Source organism: Octopus sinensis, linkage group LG25, assembly GCF_006345805.1.
Source record: "Octopus sinensis linkage group LG25, ASM634580v1, whole genome shotgun sequence".
Lineage (NCBI taxonomy): Eukaryota > Metazoa > Mollusca > Cephalopoda > Octopoda > Octopodidae > Octopus > Octopus sinensis.
The window spans coordinates 9,245,818-9,267,239 of record NC_043021.1 but is presented as its reverse complement, the minus strand read 5'-3'; the positions used below and the strand labels follow the sequence as shown (position 1 = coordinate 9,267,239).

General features: G+C 39.3%; 1 protein-coding gene across 1 annotated transcript in view; it reads right to left on the bottom strand.

The window, feature by feature from the left end:
* Positions 1-817: 817 nt before the first annotated feature.
* Positions 818-21,422, bottom strand: part of LOC115224500 (DNA excision repair protein ERCC-6-like) — a 35,104-nt gene continuing 14,499 nt past the window's right edge. Inside the window, exons 10-22 of the mRNA XM_036513474.1 lie at positions 19,371-19,501; positions 18,443-18,755; positions 16,838-16,951; positions 14,878-14,926; positions 13,291-13,480; positions 12,854-13,005; positions 10,679-10,770; positions 9,615-9,834; positions 7,598-7,875; positions 4,134-5,246; positions 3,872-3,884; positions 2,704-2,764; positions 818-1,160 (exon numbers count right to left, since the gene is read on the bottom strand). Of these exons, the coding sequence (XP_036369367.1) occupies positions 1,037-1,160; positions 2,704-2,764; positions 3,872-3,884; positions 4,134-5,246; positions 7,598-7,875; positions 9,615-9,834; positions 10,679-10,770; positions 12,854-13,005; positions 13,291-13,480; positions 14,878-14,926; positions 16,838-16,951; positions 18,443-18,755; positions 19,371-19,501 (2,850 nt within the window). The 3' untranslated portion in view covers positions 818-1,036. The remainder of the gene's footprint in view (positions 1,161-2,703; positions 2,765-3,871; positions 3,885-4,133; positions 5,247-7,597; positions 7,876-9,614; positions 9,835-10,678; positions 10,771-12,853; positions 13,006-13,290; positions 13,481-14,877; positions 14,927-16,837; positions 16,952-18,442; positions 18,756-19,370; positions 19,502-21,422) is intronic.

Sequence of the window (21,422 nt, the reverse complement as noted above, 5' to 3'; positions counted from 1 at the left end):
GTGCCCCCCCCCCTCCTATGTATATATTCACCAATATGAGACAAAAGAAATTGGGGTTTGGAGATAAAACAAAAGAAGAAACAGCCGTTATTCTAGTATGTGTGTGTGGTGTGTGTGAAAAGTTGTTTTTGGTCCCAGAGACTTGAAAGTATCTGTTCAGCAAGTTCAATATGAAATTTTTTTTATTTCTTTAATGTGTATTTTTTGCAGCTGAACTGTGAAAAACACGGTTGCACACACACGCACACATTCATTCATTGTCTTTCATTTGCACTAGTGACTTGAACCATGACACACTCACTCACACACATTCATTGTCTTTCATTTGCACTAGTGACTTGAACCGTGACACACTCACTCACTCACACACACACACACACACACATATATAGACACAACACAAACATAGAGATTGCCTATATAGCACATACAGATCCACAGAGAAATAGCTACTCATTCATAAACACAAATGTAGCCATAAATTTATATAGACAAATACACACATAGTAAACTTTAGACATACACACTAGAGTAACAAACAACCACATACGCAATTTATCATACATACATATATCACGTGACCGACCAGACCATCAGATGTTGTTACACATCGCTGGTCACAATGTGTTCGCATTGTTTTAGCCTTAGAATGACGCCACCCCGCTGGCTAAGCGAGCAGGCCAACTGAAGAAAGAGTGGTGAAGGAGTACAGCAGGGATCACCATCCCCTGCCAGAGCCTTGTGGAGCTTTTAGGTGTTTTCGCTCAATAAACACACACAAGTCCGCTGCCCTAACCACTAGGTCATTGCGCCTCCACATACATATATACAACACACAAATCACAGACACAATGTTATGCAGTGCATATTTTTTTTAAGAAAGGACAGTAAAATCTCTAATGAGAAAAACTAAACTCTAACAAATAAAGCAAATTACATAATTAACAAATAATTAGCAGTTAACGATGGATCTGTGATGATGTTTAGTTTATGAGTTCATTGAACTCCATATTTGCAGTGATTGTCTCATTGAGGTTTACTGACAGAGTTTCTTCAGTTTCAGTGCAAATGTTTGTAATTTAATGTCACTTGAATCCAGATTAAGGGCCTTCAGTGCTGAATACAAGGCCTCTTTGTAATTCTCACTTCGATAAGACTTTCTGAAAAGAAAAGGGAGAAAGGAACATTAGTTTTTTGTTCAGGGATACATGTTTCTTATTTCTTTATTGCCCACAAGGGGCTAAACATAGGGGACAAACAAGGACAGACAAATGGATTAAGTCGATTACATCGACCCCAGTGCGTAAGTGGTACTTAATTTATTGACCCCGAAAGGATGAAAGGCAAAGTCGACCTCGGCGGAATTTGAACTCAGAACGCAGCGGCAGACGAAATACCACAAAGCATTTTGCCCGGCGTGCTAACGATTCTGCTAGCTCGCCACCTTAAACATGTATCTACTTCAACAGACATCATCAGCATGACAACAGTTCTACCTTACTTCCTGTAGCCATGGGATTTAGATGTAAAGACACATGGACTAGGCAATTTGCATAATTTAAGCAAAAAAAAACGAGCTAAGGGAAGCATGTGACAGATATATGAACAACAAATACAGGTAAGAATTCTCCAGAGTTTGACATGACATTAAGAAAAAGAAGAAGCTTGTAGCGGCACAAGAAGTCAGTGCCATATTGGATGAGATCTCATGGCACCCATTACCATCTCCGAAACCTCACCTGCATCCATTTGCCATGCGCAAGATCACAAGGCTCGCGATGGCAAACTGGATGTAATGGCCCAACAAAAACAGATTCATTCTCTTTTCACCACAAGCGCTTGCTGAGCACACTTCACTGGCTTGAACTCCAAGCTAGTCCTGTCTGCATGTTGTATCTCCAGAGGCAATGGTCCCACGTTAACGGAGATACAACAAAACACACACAGCTCGAGTTGGTACGCTGAGAGCAAAACACTTCATCTATTCTGTGAAATTTGGAAATTGCAGTCGTGCTTAAAGACTTCTTTCCTCGACTGCTGGAGCCCAGAATTGAGGTGGTTTCATGGCAAAGAATTCATCAAGGTATCTTTTTACATCATCCAAGGAATTGAAATTTTTACCATTAGGACTATTCTGCAGAGACCTAAATAAGTGGAAATCCGAAGGAGCAATATCTGGTGAATATGGAGGGTGGGGTAACACATCCCAGCCGAGCTGCAGCAATTTTTGTCTGGTTCCCAAAGCATCAAGTGCCGAAAATGAACTTTCTTATCTTCCAATTTAAAGGGTTACAGAATTAACACAGGTTATAGAAACATAGACCTTCTTCCACGAAAAGATAGCTTAAACTGTGCTCTGAATGGAGGTATAGTCAAATCCTATTTTATGTACTCAACCATGTTCTAAACTAAGTCAAAAGGTAAGCTACTATAAACCGGCACAAATTTTCCAGACAACCCAATACTTCTTCCCCTTGCTTCATTAAATTATTTATTAAACAACAGGATATAAAACTACAAGGCAATGCACGACGAATTTTTTATCAATGTGGATAAATAAGCATCTGAATACTAAAGGTTAAATTATATAAATTATCTTGGCCATAAATTTATTTTGCTGCTCTAAGTCTTTTAGTTACTGAAGATAAGGTTGGACAAATGTTGTGCTGGGAAAAATCTTCTGAGAGAAAACGAAATACTTACCTAGCATCCCTGACAAAGTTGTTGAATTCTTCACTCTTGTCGTTGGAAAAAGATGGCAATTCTTCAGAAAAAATATAAACATGAGATTATTTTTTTTCCATTGAAAACAAAGAATAAAAACTTTCAAATATTGATTCAACACAGGTCTGCGATTGGAAAGACTTTACAGAACACTTCTATGGGGTATTTTAAAATATAAAGAAGTTTGCCTCCCAACCACATGGTTCTGGGTTCAGTCTCACAGCATGGCACCTTGGGCCAGTGTCTTCTAGAGCCTCAGGCCAACCAAAGATTTAATTTTACAACTAAAGCAGTTAAAGCAATGGTCTGATAGATCTGCAAATTTGTCAATTTGCTGTAAAATGGTTACAATTTCTATCTCTAAATGTGAACAACCTTCATATTTGAATGCTTTAGCATTCAGATTATTCTGTCAAATGTGTAGTGATGCTACTGTGTAGGGTTCAGCGCGCATGCGCAGAATGGGACTACTTCCCCATGCGCATGAGCGGGAAACTGATCCCTAAGGCCCACTAAACTCGATCATTCTCTCTGGTCGTTCAGCCATCGTGAACAGATGTGCATTGGTAGTCTCTGATAACCACACCGACTTAGCCGCGGACGACATCGAACCACTTCAACCAACGAACAAGAAGCTGTACAACAGATTCGGCTGTCGTTTTCCCATCAGATATACGTACACCATCACAATTAATAAACAAACTGCTGTCTTTCACCGATAACCTGACTTCGTCTGTTATATCTAACTAAATTGTATGTGACGGGATCGGATCAACACCCTTTCAGTGATACCGATACCAGATCCTGTTACAAATGTAACGCTTATTTATTCATTGTTTTCAGTTAATTACACATTACCCTGCAGCTTCAAGATTTCAATGATGTGACTGCTTGATTTTTAAGAATGACATTGTAGGGTAGGTGTGAGAAGCCAAATCTGGTCAATTTAACAAAAAAACAGGTAGAATATTTGGACTGGCTATGACCAGATTAAATGCCAAGGGATTAAACTACAACTGAGTTACAATGGGCACAAGATAGTAACGCTGAAGAACAGGATGCCCCTAACCCCTGCAACCACCAACTGTAGACTCGTCACCCACCTACCTCTTTTAAATCATTCACTTACGATAAAGAAACGACATACCTATTTCTTCTTCCTCCTCTTCACTGTCTTCCTCTTCCTCACTGTCTTCACTTTCTTCTTCCTCTACTACTGATATTTCCTTTTTCTTTTTATTTATTACATCCATCTCGTCTTCTTCCTCTTCACTGTCTTCTTCTTCCTCACTGTCTTCACTTTCTTCTTCCTCTTCCTCACTTTCTTCTTCCTCTACTACTGATATTTCCTTTTTCTTTTTATTTATTACATCCATCTCGTCTTCTTCCTCTTCACTGTCTTCCTCTGCCTCCTCTTCACTGTCTTCCTCTTCCTCTACATCATTTTCTTCTCTTTTAACACTTTCACCGACCCCATCAGACTTCTCTCCAGCCCCACAAACAACCAAGCTGTTGTTCTTAACCACTGCAGATGGGCGGCCTTCCACATCTGCATCGCTGAGCTTTGCCTCAAAAAGACCCTTCCCAGCTGCCGACAGGCTAGGAGACTCTGCCGTTTGGGAACGATTAAACTGTTGCGATCTTTTATCCTTAACAGAAGGGATTTGGACGGAAGAGATGAGTGACTCGTGTGGATTAGCAGAAATATTCAACATTTCTTGGACAATAGAGACATCATTCTCTCCTTCACCATCAGACTCCGATGATGAGAGGAGTCTCTTTCGACGACACTGAGACAGTTTCGGAAGCGCTGCATCAAAACTGCTGTCGTCATCATTGGCTCTTTTGTTTTCATTGTCGTCGTCATCGGAACCAGAATCCTCTTCTGAAGAACTTATCACATGACATATCAATCGTTTTTTTTTAACATTGACAACGCTGTCGTCCCCCTGGCCATCATGTTTTGTGTTCTTGCTTTGGTTATGCCCCAAACGTTGTTCTGCTTGACCATCAAATGAGTTATCTGCCACAACAGTCTCCATTTCCTCCTCTCTGCTGCCTTCAGTTCTTGGTGAACTACTTGGTACCGTAGAAGACATACCTTTGAAAGATGGTGGTGTACGGAAATTCTTACTGCTGCTACCTTTGGTGCTGTCTAAAGCCTTTCCTGACAGGCTACCATCTGCACAGGAATCATTAATCATGTCATTTTCACTGTCAGATTCTGCTACACAGAAATTGAGACTTGGCTTTGATGTAGAATGGCAACCTGTCTCAGGAGTGGTACCATTTTCATCATCTGAGTCAGCAACAAACCATGTACCATCTGCTGTGTCGTCTGCCTCGTGGACAGAATCAGACGGATGAGGACGCTGGCGACTGGAATTAGCGCTATTGTTACGCATGAATGATTTCAGAAAGACATCGGAATGTGAAGTAGAAGATTTCTGGCCAATGGAACCAGTCTTTGTAGTGCTGTTTTCAGGAGCAGGAGATTCACAAACAGAACCAGACAAGGATTTCTGCAAGAAAAATAAATAAAGTTCAATAAAATCTACAATAAATTATTCATAATACATCGTGACTATAATTTCAAATTTTGGCAGAAAATCAGCAATTTGTGGGGATAGAGGGGGTCAATTACCCCAACCCCCAGTACTCGATTGGTTCTTATTTTATTGACCCCTGAAAGGATGAAAGGTAAAGCCAACCTCGGCAGAATTTGAACTCATATATCATAATAATAATGGCTTCAACCCCAGTACTCAACTGGTACTTAATTTATCAACCCTGACAGGATGAAAAACAAAGTCGACCTCGGTGGAATTTGAACTTGGAATGTAGCAACAGACAAAATACCACTAAGCATTTCACCTGGAGCGCTAACAATTCTGCCAGCTTGTGGCCTTAATAATAACAATAGTAATAATAATAATAATAATAATAACAATAATAGGCGCAGGAGTGGCTATATAGGCACAGGAGTGGCTGTGTGTTAAAGTAGCTTGCTTACCAACCACATGGTTCCGGGTTCAGTCCCACTGCGTGGCATCTTGGCCAAGTGTCTTCTGCTATAGCCCCGGGCTGACCAATGCCTTGTGAGTGGATTTGGTAGACGGAAACTGAAAGAAGCCTGTCGTATATATGTATATGTGTGTGTGTGTGTTTGTCCCCCCTAGCATAGCTTGACAACCGATGCTGGTTTGTTTACATCCCCATCACTTAGCGGTTCGGCAAAAGAGACCGATAGAATAAGTACTGGGCTTACAAAGAATAAGTCCCGGGGTCGATTTGCTCGACTAAAGGCAGTGCTCCAGCATGGCCGCAGTCAAATGACTGAAACAAGTAAAAGAGTAAGAGTAATAATAATAATAATTGATTATCTTTATAGTACATGATAAATGAAAGTTAAAATAAATTATCTGTGGCATTTTCCATAATAATAATCCTTTCTACAAGGCCTGCAATTTTGGGGGAGGGGATAAGTCAATAACATTGACTCCAGTGTGTAACTGGTACTTATTTTAATGACCCTGAAAAGAAGAAAGACTAAGTCGACCTTGGCAGAATTTGAACTCAGAACGTAAAGAGACGAAATGCCGCTAAGAATTTTACTCAGTGTGATAATAATCCTTTCTATTATAGGCACAAGGCCTGAAATGTGGTGGGAGGGGATAAATTAATAACATTGACCCCAGTGTGTAACTGGTACTTATTTCCTCAACCCCAAAATAATGAAAAGCAAAGCTGACGTCAGCAGAATTTGAACTCAAAACGTAAAGTTGGACAAAATGCCACAAAGCATTTTGTCTGGCATGCTAACAATTCAGCTTGCTGTCTGTGAGTGAGGGTGCGTGTGCATGAGAACCGGGGTGTTGTGTCCCTTCGCATCAAAATGTTCAACAAACAGAGCTCAATATAATAAAACTGTACAGAAACACCAGATCTTAATGTGTACAAGGAACCCTTTTTTTACTCAAAAAATTAGGTTGAAAAATACGGGAGTTTCTTACATGGATAGTATTATAATCTCTTACAAAGCCTTTTTTCCAAATTTTTAAGCCCTAAAAATTAGGGGGTTCCTTATACATGTTAAAATACAGTAAGTAATATGGTCAATTACAAAACAAAACCCCACATACTAAGCACTTTAATGTGTACAAGGAACCCTTTTTTTACTCAAAAAATTAGGTTGAAAAATACGGAAGTTTCTTACATGGATAGTATTATAATCCCTTACAAAGCCTTTTTTCCAAATTTTTAAGCCCTAAAAATTAGGGGGTCTCTTATACATTAAGTAATATGGTCAATTACAAAACAAAACCCCACATACTAAGCACTTTAATGAGTACAAGGAACCCTTTTTTTTACTCAAAAAATTAGGCTGAAAAATACGGGAGTTTCTTACATGGATAGTATTATAATCTCTTACAAAGCCTTTTTTCCAAATTTTTAAGCCCTAAAAATTAGGGGGTTTCTTATACATGTTAAAATACAGTAAGTAATATGGTCAATAACAAAAGAAAACCCCACATACTAAGCACTTTAATGAGTACAAGGAACCCTTTTTTTACTCAAAAAATTAGGTTGAAAAATACGGGAGTTTCTTACATGGATAGTATTATAATCCCTTACAAAACCTTTTTTCCAAATTTTAAGCCCTAAAAATTAGGGGGGGGGGTTCCTTATACGTTTATTTCATTTATTTTATTTTATCTAGTTTCAGCTCACAAGCTGTGGCCATGCTGGGGCACCGCCATGTTAAAATACAGTAAGTAATATGGTCAATTACAAAACAAAACCCCACATACTAAGCACTCCAGCATGGTCACAGTTCAATGGCTAAAGGCTAGGAAATTCTCCTTAGACTTACTCTATTAGGGGCTGATGAGTGGACAATAGGCGTTGGTGGCTGCTGTTCAGTAGGGCAATGGTCTTCAATAGAGATTGGATTAGAAACGGTACCAAGAGATGGCGTTGTCAGGTCAGTGACTCCAGTTCTACTGCTGTTATGGTGGTGGTGGTGGTGGTAGTTGTTATTGTTACTGTTGCTACCAATTGGACTTTTAGATGACAACTGCTCTGAAACACTGGTGATATCATCATCGTCGTCATCGCTCTCTTTAATAACAACAACATCATCATCATCATCTGTGCATCAAGAAGACAAAATATCAAGAGCTATAAATCACTGGAATGGAAGGAGAGAGTATTGTAGTTTGCTGGAAGCATTGTGTATTGTTTGTGAAATATGTCTTGAATGGCACGACAATGCAGAGTGGACTATACTCTTTCTACTTTACTCTTTTACTTGTTTCAGTCATTAGACTGCGGCCATGCTGGAGCACCGCCTTTAGTCGAGCAAATCGACCCTGGGACTTATTCTTTGTAAGCCTAGTACTTATTCTATCAGTCTCTTTTGCCGAACCGCTAAGTGATGGGGACGTAAACACACCAGCATCAGTTGTCAAGCAATGCTAGGGGGACAAACACAGACACACAAACACACACACATATATATATATATATATATATATATACACACATATATATATACACACATATACGACTGGCTTCTTTCAGTTTCTGTCTACCAAATCCACTCACAAGGCATTGGTCGGCCCGGGGCAATAGCAGAAGACACTTGCCCAAGATGCCACGCAGTGGGACTGAACCCGGAACCATGTGGCTGGTTAGCAAGCTACTTACCACACAGCCACTCCTGCGCCTATAATAACTGTTATAATTTAATCATCCATAATTATTATAGGCGTAGGAGTGGCTGTGTGGTAAGTAGCTTGCTAACCAGCCACATGGTTCCGGGTTCAGTCCCACTGCGTGGCCCCTTGGGCAAGTGTCTTCGACTATAGCCTCGGGCCGACCAGAGCCTTGTGAGTGGATTTGGTAGACGGAAACTGAAAGAAGCCTGTCGTATATATGTCTATATGTGTGTGTGTGTGTGTTTGTCCCCCACCAAACATCGCTTGACAACCGATGCTGGTGTGTTTACGTCCCCATAACTTAGCGGTTCGGCAAAAGAGACCGATAGAATAAGTACTAAGCTTACAAAGAATAAGTCCTGGAGTCGAATTGCTGAACTAAAGGCGGTGCTCCAGCATGGCCGCAGTCAAATGACTGAAACAAGTAAAAGAGTCTGATATAATATTTCAGAATATAAAAATTTCTAGAAAGACTAGAAGCGGAGAGATAGACTAGAGGAGGAGAGAGATAGACTAGAGGAGGAGAGAGATAGACTAGAGGGGGAGAGAGATAGACTAGAGGGGGAGAGAAAAGAGATTAGAGAGAGAGTAAGCAATTAAAGAGAAAGTAGAAGAAAGAAGAAGACTAAAGAGAGATTAGTGGGAGAGAGAGCTAAGTATGGAAGATGAGAATAATGAATAGGAGGGGGAAAAGAGAAGGTCAAAAATAAGGATGAGAAGAGGCGAGGAAGAAGAGAGGTAGAGAGACATGGCCAAAGGAAAGAGAGGGAGTAGAAAGAAGGTTGAGACCCTCTTTGGTCATGACTGACCGTGGGATTGCACCTAGAAAGTTACCCTCCCAGGCACAAGTCCGGGCATGGTGGATTATGGAAGACCAGCAGTCGCCCATGCATCCCGGCCTCCCCTCTCCACGCTACCAGTGTTATCCAAGGGAAAGGCAAAGGGGCCGATACAGCTTGGCACCTGTGACACTGCAACTCATTTCTACAGCTGAGTGAACTGGAGCAACGTGAAATAAAGTGTCTTGCTCAAGAACACAACACGCAGCCCGGTCCAGGATTCGAACTCACAACCTCACGATCGTAAGCTCAACGCACTAACCACTGAGCCATGTGCCTTAACAGAAAGAAGGTGGTAGAGAAACTAAAGAGTACATAAAGGGTCACTTACACCTGTTGAAAGGTGGACGAGTGTGAGTCGTTGGTACTGTAGTGAGAGTAGGGACCTTTCCATTGGTGGATGGTGGGAGCAAAGAGACAAAATGTTGACTATCAGGGTTCCTCATTTGTGTCTGGTTATTGACCGAAGTAGCAGCACCTGACCATTGTTTTACGGAAATACTTCGGTCAGTATTCACCTCGGACCGAATCGCTTCTTCAGCTTTGACCATCTGGAAGAGAGGAAATTAGTTAAAACCAGTGTTGCAGACAACAGAAAATATCTACCAAAGGACTAGAAGGTTAGGCTGTAAAAGCACAACACTAACCCTAACCCTAAAGTGAGACGACAGGCAATAAAACAACAGGAGTGGGCAATAGGCAGTATATGGGCTCATACATAGAAAATATAAGGCACACAACGAGAAAGCACCATCAAATGGGAATTAAAAGCAGTTTAGAGACTCAGGGGTTGCCAAATTCCAGATGCTGACAATGCCAGAATAAGCAAAAAGAGAATTCCTCTGCTAAAAATAAACACACAATAACCATAATCAAAAACATCATAAAAACAAACATATATAGATACACACACACACAATTTAGGGTATCTCTTAGATACCCCTAAATTATAATTTTAATAATAATTATTACCTATATATATATATATATATATATACACACATACATTAAAGGTCACAATACATGTATCAAAGCGCTACTAACAGTTTCCTGTGTTGAGAAAACTCAAATATAATCTTCATAATATACATATATATATATAGATAGATAGAACGAACGAACGAACGAACGATAGATAGATAGATAGATAGAACGATAGATAGATAGATAGATAGATAGATAGATATATAGATAGGTAGATAGATAGATATATAGATCGATAGATAGATAGATATATAGATCGATAGATAGATAGATATATAGATAGCTATATATATAGATAGATAGATAGATATATAGATAGCTATATATATAGATAGATAGATAGATAGATATGTAGATAGATATATAGACAGACACAGACAGACAGACAGATAGATATAAAGACCAACTTGCCATTGTCTCCACCCTGGGGTTAGATAACGTTGCTTCTTTATTGTCATCTTCTTTTGAAAACACTAAATCATGGTCACTGACACCAAACACATCTAGAAATAATAATGATGACGATGATGATAACGTTTTCTTTATTAACCACTGAGGGTTCAAATAAAACATTGGGGATGGTAGAGGACAATACAAATAAAGTGGGATCGAAGCATGCAAACAAAGGATGACAATATAAATTCTAACAATGAAAATCCCTAAAAGAGGGAGACATCCAATGATTTCAAAGTTTGGCACAAGGCCAGCAATTTGGGAGGGGAGGGGGGGTAAGTTGATTACACCCCCAACCCCACTCAACTGATACTTATTTTTTATTAACCCCGAAAGGGTGAAAAGCAAAGTCAACTCTGGTGGCATTTGAACTCAGAACCGTTAAGGCCGATGAAATGCCACTAAGCATTTTGCCGGGTGTGCTAATGTTTCTGCCAGCCTACTGCCTAAATAACAATAATAATAATAATAATAAAATAATAATAATAAAAAATAATAATAATAAAAATTAATAAAATAATAATAAAAATAATAATAAAAATAATAATAAAAATAATAAAAATAAAATAATAAAAATAATAATAAAAATAAAATAATAAAAATAAAATAATAAAAATAATAAAAATAAAATAATAAAAATAATAAAAATAATAATAATAATATAATAATAAAATAATAATAATAATAATATAGCCAGGCACCAACACATATTTTCTGCAAAATATGGGGTAGCTTATACTGTTCAGGCTATATCAGTAGCATTATCCTGAGTTTGAGAATTTAAAATCACTTCTTTAACTTTCTAAGACATCTAAACGCCACTTCTAAAGGAAACTTCGTTTGTTTACTCTTTACTCTTTTACTTGTTTCAGTCATTTGACTGCGGCCATGCTGGAGCACCGCCTTTAGTTGAGCAACTCGACCCCGGGACTTATTCTTTTGTAAGCCCAGTACTTATTCTATCAGTCTCTTTTGCCGAACCGCTATGTGACGGGGACGTAAACACACCAGCATCGGTTGTCAAGCAATGCTAGGGGGACAAACACACACATACATACATATATATATATACATATATACGACGGGCTTCTTTCAGTTTCCGTCTACCAAATCCACTCGCAAGGCTTTGGTCGGCCCGAGGCTATAGTAGAAGACACTTCCCCAAGGTGCCACGCAGTGGGACTGAACCTGGAACCATGAGGTTGGTAAACAAGCTACTTACCACACAGCCACTCCTGTGCTCCTGTTTGTTTATCATCATCATCATCATCGTTTAACGTCCGTTTTCCATGCTAGCATGGGTTGGACGGTTCAATTGGGGTCTAGGAAACCAGAAGGCTGCGCCAGGCTCCAGTCTGATCAGGCAGTGTTTCTACAGCTGGATGCCCTTCCTAACGCCAACCACTCCGTGAGTGTAGTGGGTGCTTTTTACGTGCCACCAGCACGGGGTCCACACGAGGCTGGCAACAGCCACAATCAGATGGTGCTTTTTATGTGCCACCGGCACAGAGGCCAGTCGGGGCTGCGCTGGCAACGGCTACGTTCGGATGGTTCTCTTATGTGCCACCAGCACTGTACATCGCAATTTGAATTTAATAATAATAATTATAGTGATAATAATAAGTGCTACATTGGAAACTGTGTGAAAAGTGGAGGTTAGAGAGAGGCAAGACATGGTATGAACACAAACCACAAAGAGTGACTGTATTGTCGACTTGCAAAATCCCGACGGAATTCCCAAACAAAACAGATAAGCTGGAGCTTGTGGTGGTGGACAAGGCAAACTACATGAGCTTTATAATGGATATTGCATGCCCATTTGTCTGAAGAAAGTACAATCCTCTTAAATATGAGAAAGCCCAACTGGAAGATGAAAAAGGGGAAGATAGAGCCAAATTATGTTGGGGCCTTGGGGATAGTATCAAAAGGTATTGAGAGAGATCTAAAGGAAATGGGAACAGAGAATGGAAGTATAAAGACGACTAATGCCTCAACCTCATCAATTTTGAAGGAGTTTTTATGAAGGGACCCCAATTTTCTCCACTTTAAAACTAAACCACAAAGATACTAAATTCAAGTTGATGAGGATAGTTGATGGGTTATGGTTATGAAAAAGGTAGACATGTTACTCACAGTCAAGAGACTCGAGGAATTCAATTTGTTGGTCCACAACTTCGTCAGACTGCCTCATACCAGCAAACATCTCATTCAGCTGCTGCTGAGTGTCAGACCAAGCCAGATTCTCCACAATGAACAACTGTTTCAGGTCCTGCTTAGTGAAGTACCTAACAACAAAGTAGAAAAATAATCAGCGTGAAAAGAATTATACATGTATCCAGTATAACAATTCCCGAAAAGCTAATAACAGAGTCCCTGCGTCCCTGCATGATTGCTACCCAGCTAGAAATAGCAGCCAAATCCCCTCCAAATCTTTAAGAAAAGACACACTGCACAATGTAATCCTAAATACAAGGATTCCTTGACTTGTGACTGGGAAGCAAGCCTCTTACTACATAGCCATGCCTGCACCTATAAGCTTATAAAGTAAAACTGTTCATGCTTTGAATTACCTAAATGGATCCTTGGATTCTTTGGTGGTTTGTCGATGGATAGATTGTTTGAACAACTGGCGGATGTAGATTTTCTCCTCAACTGAACCGCAAGTCATTAAGCGGAAGATAATTACGTTCTTCGTTTGACCAATACGGTAAACCCTGTCCACAGCCTGGTTGTCTGTTGCTGGGTTCCAGCTTGGATCAACTGGAAAAATGAAACAGTGTGCAAAGATTTTCATCAGAGAAATAAATTGTTGTAATGAAATGCTACACCCCTTTCCCATGTGACAAAGTGGTATGACTCAGCCACTATAAAGTCAGAGGTCAGTCAGTAGTAGTGGTGGTAGTAGAGAGAGTTGTCATACGAGTTTCTCGGTTGGAGCGGCAGTTAAATGTTATATGAGTTCAAGTCACCGTCAAGGTAGACCCTTCAAAGTCGCCGTCTTGCGGAGCTACCAGCGGTAGCACAATAGACAAGTCAAAGATAATAAGATGCAGAAAACCACAACATAATAGTGCTGACAACATAATCACATGCCAACAATAACATACAAGTGGACAAGGATCCCACATTATAACAAAAATTTACACAGAAATAAACATAACATATACATAGGCGCAGGAGTGGCTGTGTGGTAAGTAGCTTGCTAACCAACCACATGGTTCCGGGTTCAGTCCCACTGCGTGGCATCTTGGGCAAGTGTCTTCTGCTATAGCCCCGGGCCGACCAATGCCTTGTGAGTGGATTTGGTAGACGGAAACTGAAAGAAGCCTGTCGTATATATGTATATATAAGTGTTTGTGTATATGTTTGTGTGTCTGTGTTTGTCCCCCTAGCATTGCTTGACAACCGATGCTGGTGTGTTTACGTCCCCGTCACTTAGCGGTTCGGCAAAAGAGACCAATAGAATAAGTACTGGGCTTACAAAGAATAAGTCCTGGGGTGGATTTGCTCGACTAAAGGCGGTGCTCCAGTATGGCTGCAGTCAAATGACTGAAACAAGTAAAAGAGTATACTCTTAACACACACACATCTTTTCATTCAGTCATTAAACAGGGGCCTCGATGGGACACCACCAGAAAGAACTTTTAGTTGAATAAAACAACCCCAGTACTCTTTTTTTTCTTTTAAAGCCTGGTACTTATTCTAAAGGTCACTTTTGCTGAACTACTAAGTTACACCATATAAGAGGGATGACCACTAAAGTGGACATCCAATATGCTCTTTTATAATATATACACACACACACATATACCTTTTATGTTTTACTTGTTTCGGTCATTAGACTATGGCCATGCTGGGGCATCACCTTGATGATAATAATCCTTTCTACTATAAACACAAGGCCAGAAATTTGAGGCGGGCGGGGAGGCTAGTGTCGATTACATCGACCCCCACCCACCCCAGTGTTTCACTGGTAACTTAATTTATCAAAGTACGAAAGGCAAAGTCGACCTCAATGGAATTTGAACTCAGATAATAGCAAAGGGCGAAATACCACTAAGCATTTCGTCCAGCGTGCTAACCATTCTGCCAGCAAAACACACACACACACACACACACACATGCATTTACAAAATCAGTTTAATGAAAGTTTATACCAATGATTATTCGGTCAGCTACGGTTAAATTGAGACCAACTCCTCCAACCTGTTTCCAAAAACGAAAAAAAAAATGAAAAAGATAAGAAAAATTATTATACAGTTGAGCAGTTGTAATATATTACATATAGTAATGGTGGTGGCAGTAGTAGTAGTAGTAGCTGTAGTAGTTGAAGTAGAAATTATAGTGGTAGTGTTAACTTTATTGAACTTGTGTGGAGGCGCAATGGCCCAGTGGTTAGGGCAGCGGACTCGCGGTCATAGGATCGCGGTTTCGATTCCCAGACCGGGCGTTGTGAGTGTTTATTGAGCGAAAACACCTAAAAAGCTCCACGAGGCTCCGGCAGGGGATGGTGGTGATCCCTGCTGTACTCTTTCACCACAACTTTCTCTCACTCTTACTTCCTGTTTCTGTTGTACCTGTATTTCAAGGGGCCGGCCTTGTCACTCTCTGTGTCACGCTGAATATCCCCGAGAACTACGTTAAGGGTGCACGTGTCTGTGGAGTGCTCAGCCACTTACACGTTAATTTCACGAGCAGGCTGTTCCGTTGATTCGGATCAACCGGAACCCTCGTCGTCGTAACCGACGGAGTGCTTCCATCATTGAACTTGTGGAAGAAGGAAACCCAGGAACACATGGGACAAAGTACTGAAGGCTGATTTCAAGACACTAAGTGTTACGAAGGGGAGGACAAATCTAGTGCCTTGTGGTACTCACAAAGACCCGTTCGCCACAGCAGAATTGATAGCGGTGCTGACGTCACATAAAAAGCACTCATGTTGGCACTGGTGCCAGTGGCATATAAAAAGCACCTAGTACACTCTGTGGAGTGGTTGGTGTTAGGAAGGGAGTCCAGTCGTAGAAGGCGGCGAACTGGCAGAAACATTAGCGTGCCGGGTGAAATGCTTAGTGGTATTTCACCTGCCATTACGTTCCGAGTTCAAATTCCGCCAAGGTCGACTTTGCCTGTCATCCTTTCGGGGTCGATAAATTAAGTACCAGTTACGCACTGGTGTCAATGTAATCAACTTAATCCGTTTGTCTGTCCTTCGACTTTGCCTGTCATCCTTTCAAGGTCGATAAATTAAGTACCAGTTGCGCACAGGAGGGGGGGGGGTCAATGTAATCGACGTAATCCGTTTGTCTGTCCTTGTTTGTCCCCTCTACGTTTAGCCCCTTGTGGGCAATAAAGAAATAAGGAAGCATGCCAGAACACACAATGGGACCCGGTGTGACCTCCTGGCCCTACCAGCTCCAGTCACACTGTGCAACTCATGCCAGCATGGAAAACGGATGTTAAACGATGATGATGATGTACCATTGTAGTAGCAGTTTGGTATTGATTGTTGTAAGGTGTTAACTATAGTCATGTAATTGTAGCAAGGATGTGGTGGTGCTAGTGGTGGAGTGGTGAAGTAATAATGTGATGAAAGTACTGTGCTGGGAGGAAAGCCATACATTATTCAACCCTTTTGTTACCGTATGTCTTTTAAGATGCTCTGTGTTCTTTTCAATCAATTTTAAATATAAGAAAGAATTTAGTAAAATAACTTAGTTATCATTAAGCTAGTGTTAGGAACATAAATTGTGACTAAGGTTTGGTGGAAGATTTGAATTCAGAACTTTTGAAAACAAGACATTTGTACTACAGAACCAGAGGCAGTGTCAACCGGGTTGGTATCAAAAGGGTTAAATATATCAAGGAATTTAATAAAATAACTTAGTTATCATTAAGCTAGTCTTAGGAACATAAATTGTGACTAGGCTTAGAGGAAGATTTGAATTCAAAACTTTTGAAAACAAGACATTTGTACTACAGAGAAAGAGGCGGTCTCAGGCAGGGTGGTATCAAAAGGGTTTTAAAAAGTGCAGAAGTATACTGCAACCACCTAACAATGCACACAACTACAGACACATGCAAGGAAATATTATTGTCAGGTGTTCAACAAATTCTTACCTGTGTAGTCATTAAGAATATACAAATGCTCTCGTCTGTCTCAAATTTGCGGATAATCCTTGCTCTCTCTTCTAATTTTATGACTTTGCCATCCATTCGGACATATTTGTACTTCTACAAGAGAAACAATACACACACACATATATATATATGTATTTCTGTAAAATACCAACACATATGATGTTTCTAAGTTTTGATTATCTACTACATATGCGGGAAATTCTGTCAGTGGGTGTGTTTGTGGAGTTGTTAGCTAACGCCTCCTACATCGTTTTATCAATTTTGATGACACTTGACATGCAAGTAGAACTCACGTCTGGAAACTTCATAGCAAACTCTGATTGTTGAAAAAAGTCAATAATAGGGTCCCTGGAAGGGATCCTTATATATACATATATATATATATTATATTAAATTAGAGACAAAACCACTATTAGGCAAATCATACAATGAAAAACTTAAGCCAATACATAAGATTATTTAATTTATATTATTTAAATATATAACAAAATTATTAAAAAAATATAATTAATATAACACTACGATCGTTTCATGGCTGTTAATTTCTTTAAATTTTTGAGTTAGTCATTCATCAGGTGGTTTAAATATTTATCTTGGCGAGGTTTAAACAATGATTTTTCCCTGTAAGTTTGGATTTATTCCCTAATATTTATCATTATATATATATATAGCTAATTTTATTTTAAAAACCACGAGAAATAACACATTCATTTTCCTAAATTATTTGGTAAAAATCAAATTGAGTATGCTTATTTCTTAGTATTTGAACTATTAGAGTTATTTTTGCAATTTAACCAGTACAACCTTTAAACAAGAGTATTTTCCTAAACAATAGATCTACTTATTTCGGTTAGTGACTTATTCATGAATATACCAACACAAGCGCCCCTGAGGGTAATATTCTCTGGGAACGCACAAAAGCCCTTTTCAGAGTTATTTATTTTCAATTGTTATTATCTCATATCTGATTAGCCTGTTATTACGTAACATGCTTCATGATTTTAGTATACATACCTTATTAGTATTTCCTCCTAAGTTCTATATACTCTGGGAACGTATTAAAGCCCTTTTCAGGGCTACTTTACTTGAATTCTTACTATCGGGTAACTAATTTCACGTTATTACATAACTGACTTCATAATTTGGGCATTCATAACTTATTGGGAATTCCTGAAAACAAGATCCTGTGTAAGACAGTTTGGAATTCTCAATAAATGCACAAAAACCGTTTTAAGGGCTACATACTTTGTATTGTTATTATTGGATTAGAACAGTGGTTTTCAACCAGGGTTCCACGGAACCTTAGGGTTCTGCCAGTACAGTCTATGGGTTCCGCAAGAAGTTACAAAACTGCTAAAATCAACAGTAATTTTTAATTCCCTTGTGCAGATATGTGTGCATAAGACTATTAAATTATTGCACAGGGGTTCCTCGAGTCAGTGGAATGTTTCCTTGTGGTTCCGCTCCAGCAAAAAGTTTGAAAAGCACTGGATTAGAGAAACAATTGAGAACGGAACCAAGGGATAAGCCCCACATTCCCAGAAATTACTGGGTACGTCAGCTAGTATATAAATAAAGCCTTACCAGGTTTTTCAGAATCTTTTGAATGATGTCTAACATTTTGGCGGATTGGGAGAAGACGACACATTTGTGGTTCGTGCCCACAATGTGACCAAGCAACTCAATAAGAACAATCAGTTTACCAGACTCTTGGAATAATACAATGTCTGGAATACCATTAAGCTGAGTGGCAGCACAAGCATTCTCGTTGAACTCACTGCTATGGATGGTGTTGCCACCACTGGAGTGTTTAAAGCTATGATTTAAAGCATTCATTTCCTTTGTCTGTTCAGCAATCTCATCTGGATCATCTAGGTGATGGACTGAAGATGAACGGCTACAAGAAAAAAAAACAAAAAAAAAACACCATTATCATCATATTATGAATGTATTGGGTTGTCTGGAAAGTTCATGCCGATTTTTCAAGGAAAGAAAAAGATGACATAAAACCAACGATGATAATGACGCGCTGCTGTTTGAAGTATTAGGTTGGTGTATAATTATTGCGGTATTCTCTTCAATAAAACACCAGGCAGAAATTGAAACAAATGGTGATTATGCTCCAGAATAATCATTTAACCCTTTAGTGTTCAGATTACTCTGTTCAATGTAATACTTTTCCACTCAAATTGTTTTGAATTAATCAAGCATTATCTCATAGCTTTGAGGTTTCAATGATGTGATTGTTTATATTTAGAATGACATTGTCGGGTAGGTGTGAGAGGCGGCTAGATATTGCCAGTTTGAATATAAAACCTATAGAATATCTGGGTCAGATATGGCCGGTTTAAACACTAAAGGGTTAAAGATGTTTTTGTTAAATGTTATTGTTTTTGTTGAATAAAATTTTTGGGAAAAATGCCGCAATAATTATGCACCAACCTAATAGTTGTTAATGAAACCCTATAACAATAAAATGTTGTCTCTTGATCCCCACCCCAATTCCACTTACAATTTTTGACTTTCCTCTTTGTTCAGCAATCCCAGACTTCGACAAACTCTCACAGACATCAGACGGATATGATCACACAGTTTCTTGAGTATGATAAGAGCCACAAGTGGAGATTTACTTGATGACATCAGCTATAAAAGACAGAGAGATACAAGTGAGTGGACACACAAATGAGTCACTCGATAAATTTGGTAGGTGTTACGGATCTTTTCGGTTTGAATGACAGTTTTTTTAAAATAATTTCCATGTAACTAAACACTTTTAAACTTCGTATACTGGTAGAATGTGTTTATAAGACATCTTTTCTCTTGGCTTTATTGAGAAAATTCTATAGTTTGTAAGATATTTGTTGTTGTTTTTTTTCTTCAATTTCTGCAATTTCAACCAATCAATGACGTCTATTGAGTTAAAAAACATTCTGTGCCGTATTAAATATGTCCCTCGTTTAAGCAACGGATTGGGTTTATTTACATTTGTGAAGAAAAAAAGATACCCTTCCTCCCACCCCTAACTCTAACCTTAACCCTAAAACAGATTGAAATGCAATAGATCGATACTAGGGTCATAATTATGGGTGACAATTTCATATGACACCGCTAGAAAAAACTTGCCGTTCAAACCGAAAAGATCCGGTGTTACATACATTACAGTGTAACAAAATTCTTTTTTTTTTGTCTTTGGTCAGTAAGTGTTATTTCTTATTCGCTTCTATCTAGAAATCAAACGAAATGACAACTGTTCCTTTCAGACCTCAATGTTTTGAAACTGACCTATTTTTCCATTACATTTCACACAGATTCAGCAGAGAGTTGCTGAAGCAGAAATATCATTATAGCAAATATTCTGCTCAATGTCACAGAGTGAAATGTGTAACGTTTTTATTTTTTTTAACCAAGTTTTTTTTCCTCTGTTACATAGAGGAAGCACTCCGTCGGTTACGATGACGAGGGTTCCGGTTGATCCGATCAACGGAACAGCCTGCTCGTGAAATTAACATGCAAGTGGCTGAGCACTCCACAGACACGTGTACCCTTAACATAGTTCTCGAGGATATTCAGCGTGACACAGAGAGTGACAAGGCCGGCCCTTTGAAATACAGATACAACAGAAACAGGAAGTAAGAGTGAGAGAAAGTTGTGGTGAAAGAGTACAGCAGGGACCACCACCATCCCTGCCGGAGCCTCGTGGAGCTTTAGGTGTTTTCGCTCAATAAACACTCACAACGCCCGGTCTGGAAATCGAAACCGCGATCCTACGACCGCGAGTCCGCTGCCCTAACCACTGGGCCATTGTGCCTCCACTTCTCTGTTACATAGCCTGTCTGTAATGCTTTCACATGATTAGTTGAGGGGAAATGCGAAGAGCAAAAGAAAAAGAGGGTAAGGCAAAGAGTGAGAGATTAAGTGGGAGGGTGCTGTGTATTAAGTCTATAAAATTGTGCATTAAGTAATCATCGTATTCCAATTTCCTTCAATTTTCAATGAATAGCAAATGAGCAACTATCTTTCCATACAAACACAACACAGTCTATGCTTTCAGGTTTTTTGGGTAAAGTTTTCAGAAATAACCCAATAAGTTTACTGCTAACACTTTTGATACCAACCTGCCTGAAACCACCTCTGGCTGTGTAGTACAAATGTCTTGTTTTCAAAAGTTCTGAGTCAAAATCATCCACCAAACCTTAGTCACAATTTATGTTCCTAACACTAGCTTAATGATAACTAGGTTATTTTACTAAATCCCTTCTTATAACCCTTTTGATACCAACCTGGCTGAAACCACCTCTGGCTCTGTAGTACAAATGTCTTGTTTTCATAAGTTTTGAATAAAAATCTTCCACCAAACCTTTAGTCACAATTTATGTTCCTAACACTAGCTTCATGATAACTGAGTTGTTTTATTAAATTCTTTGTTATATTTAAAATCAATTGAAAGAAATACAGTGCATTTCAACAGAAATATGGTAACAAAAGGGTTAATTCTGTGAAATAGTCATGCTCTTTACTTTTTTACTCTTTTACATGTTTCAGTCATTTGACTGCGGCCATGCTG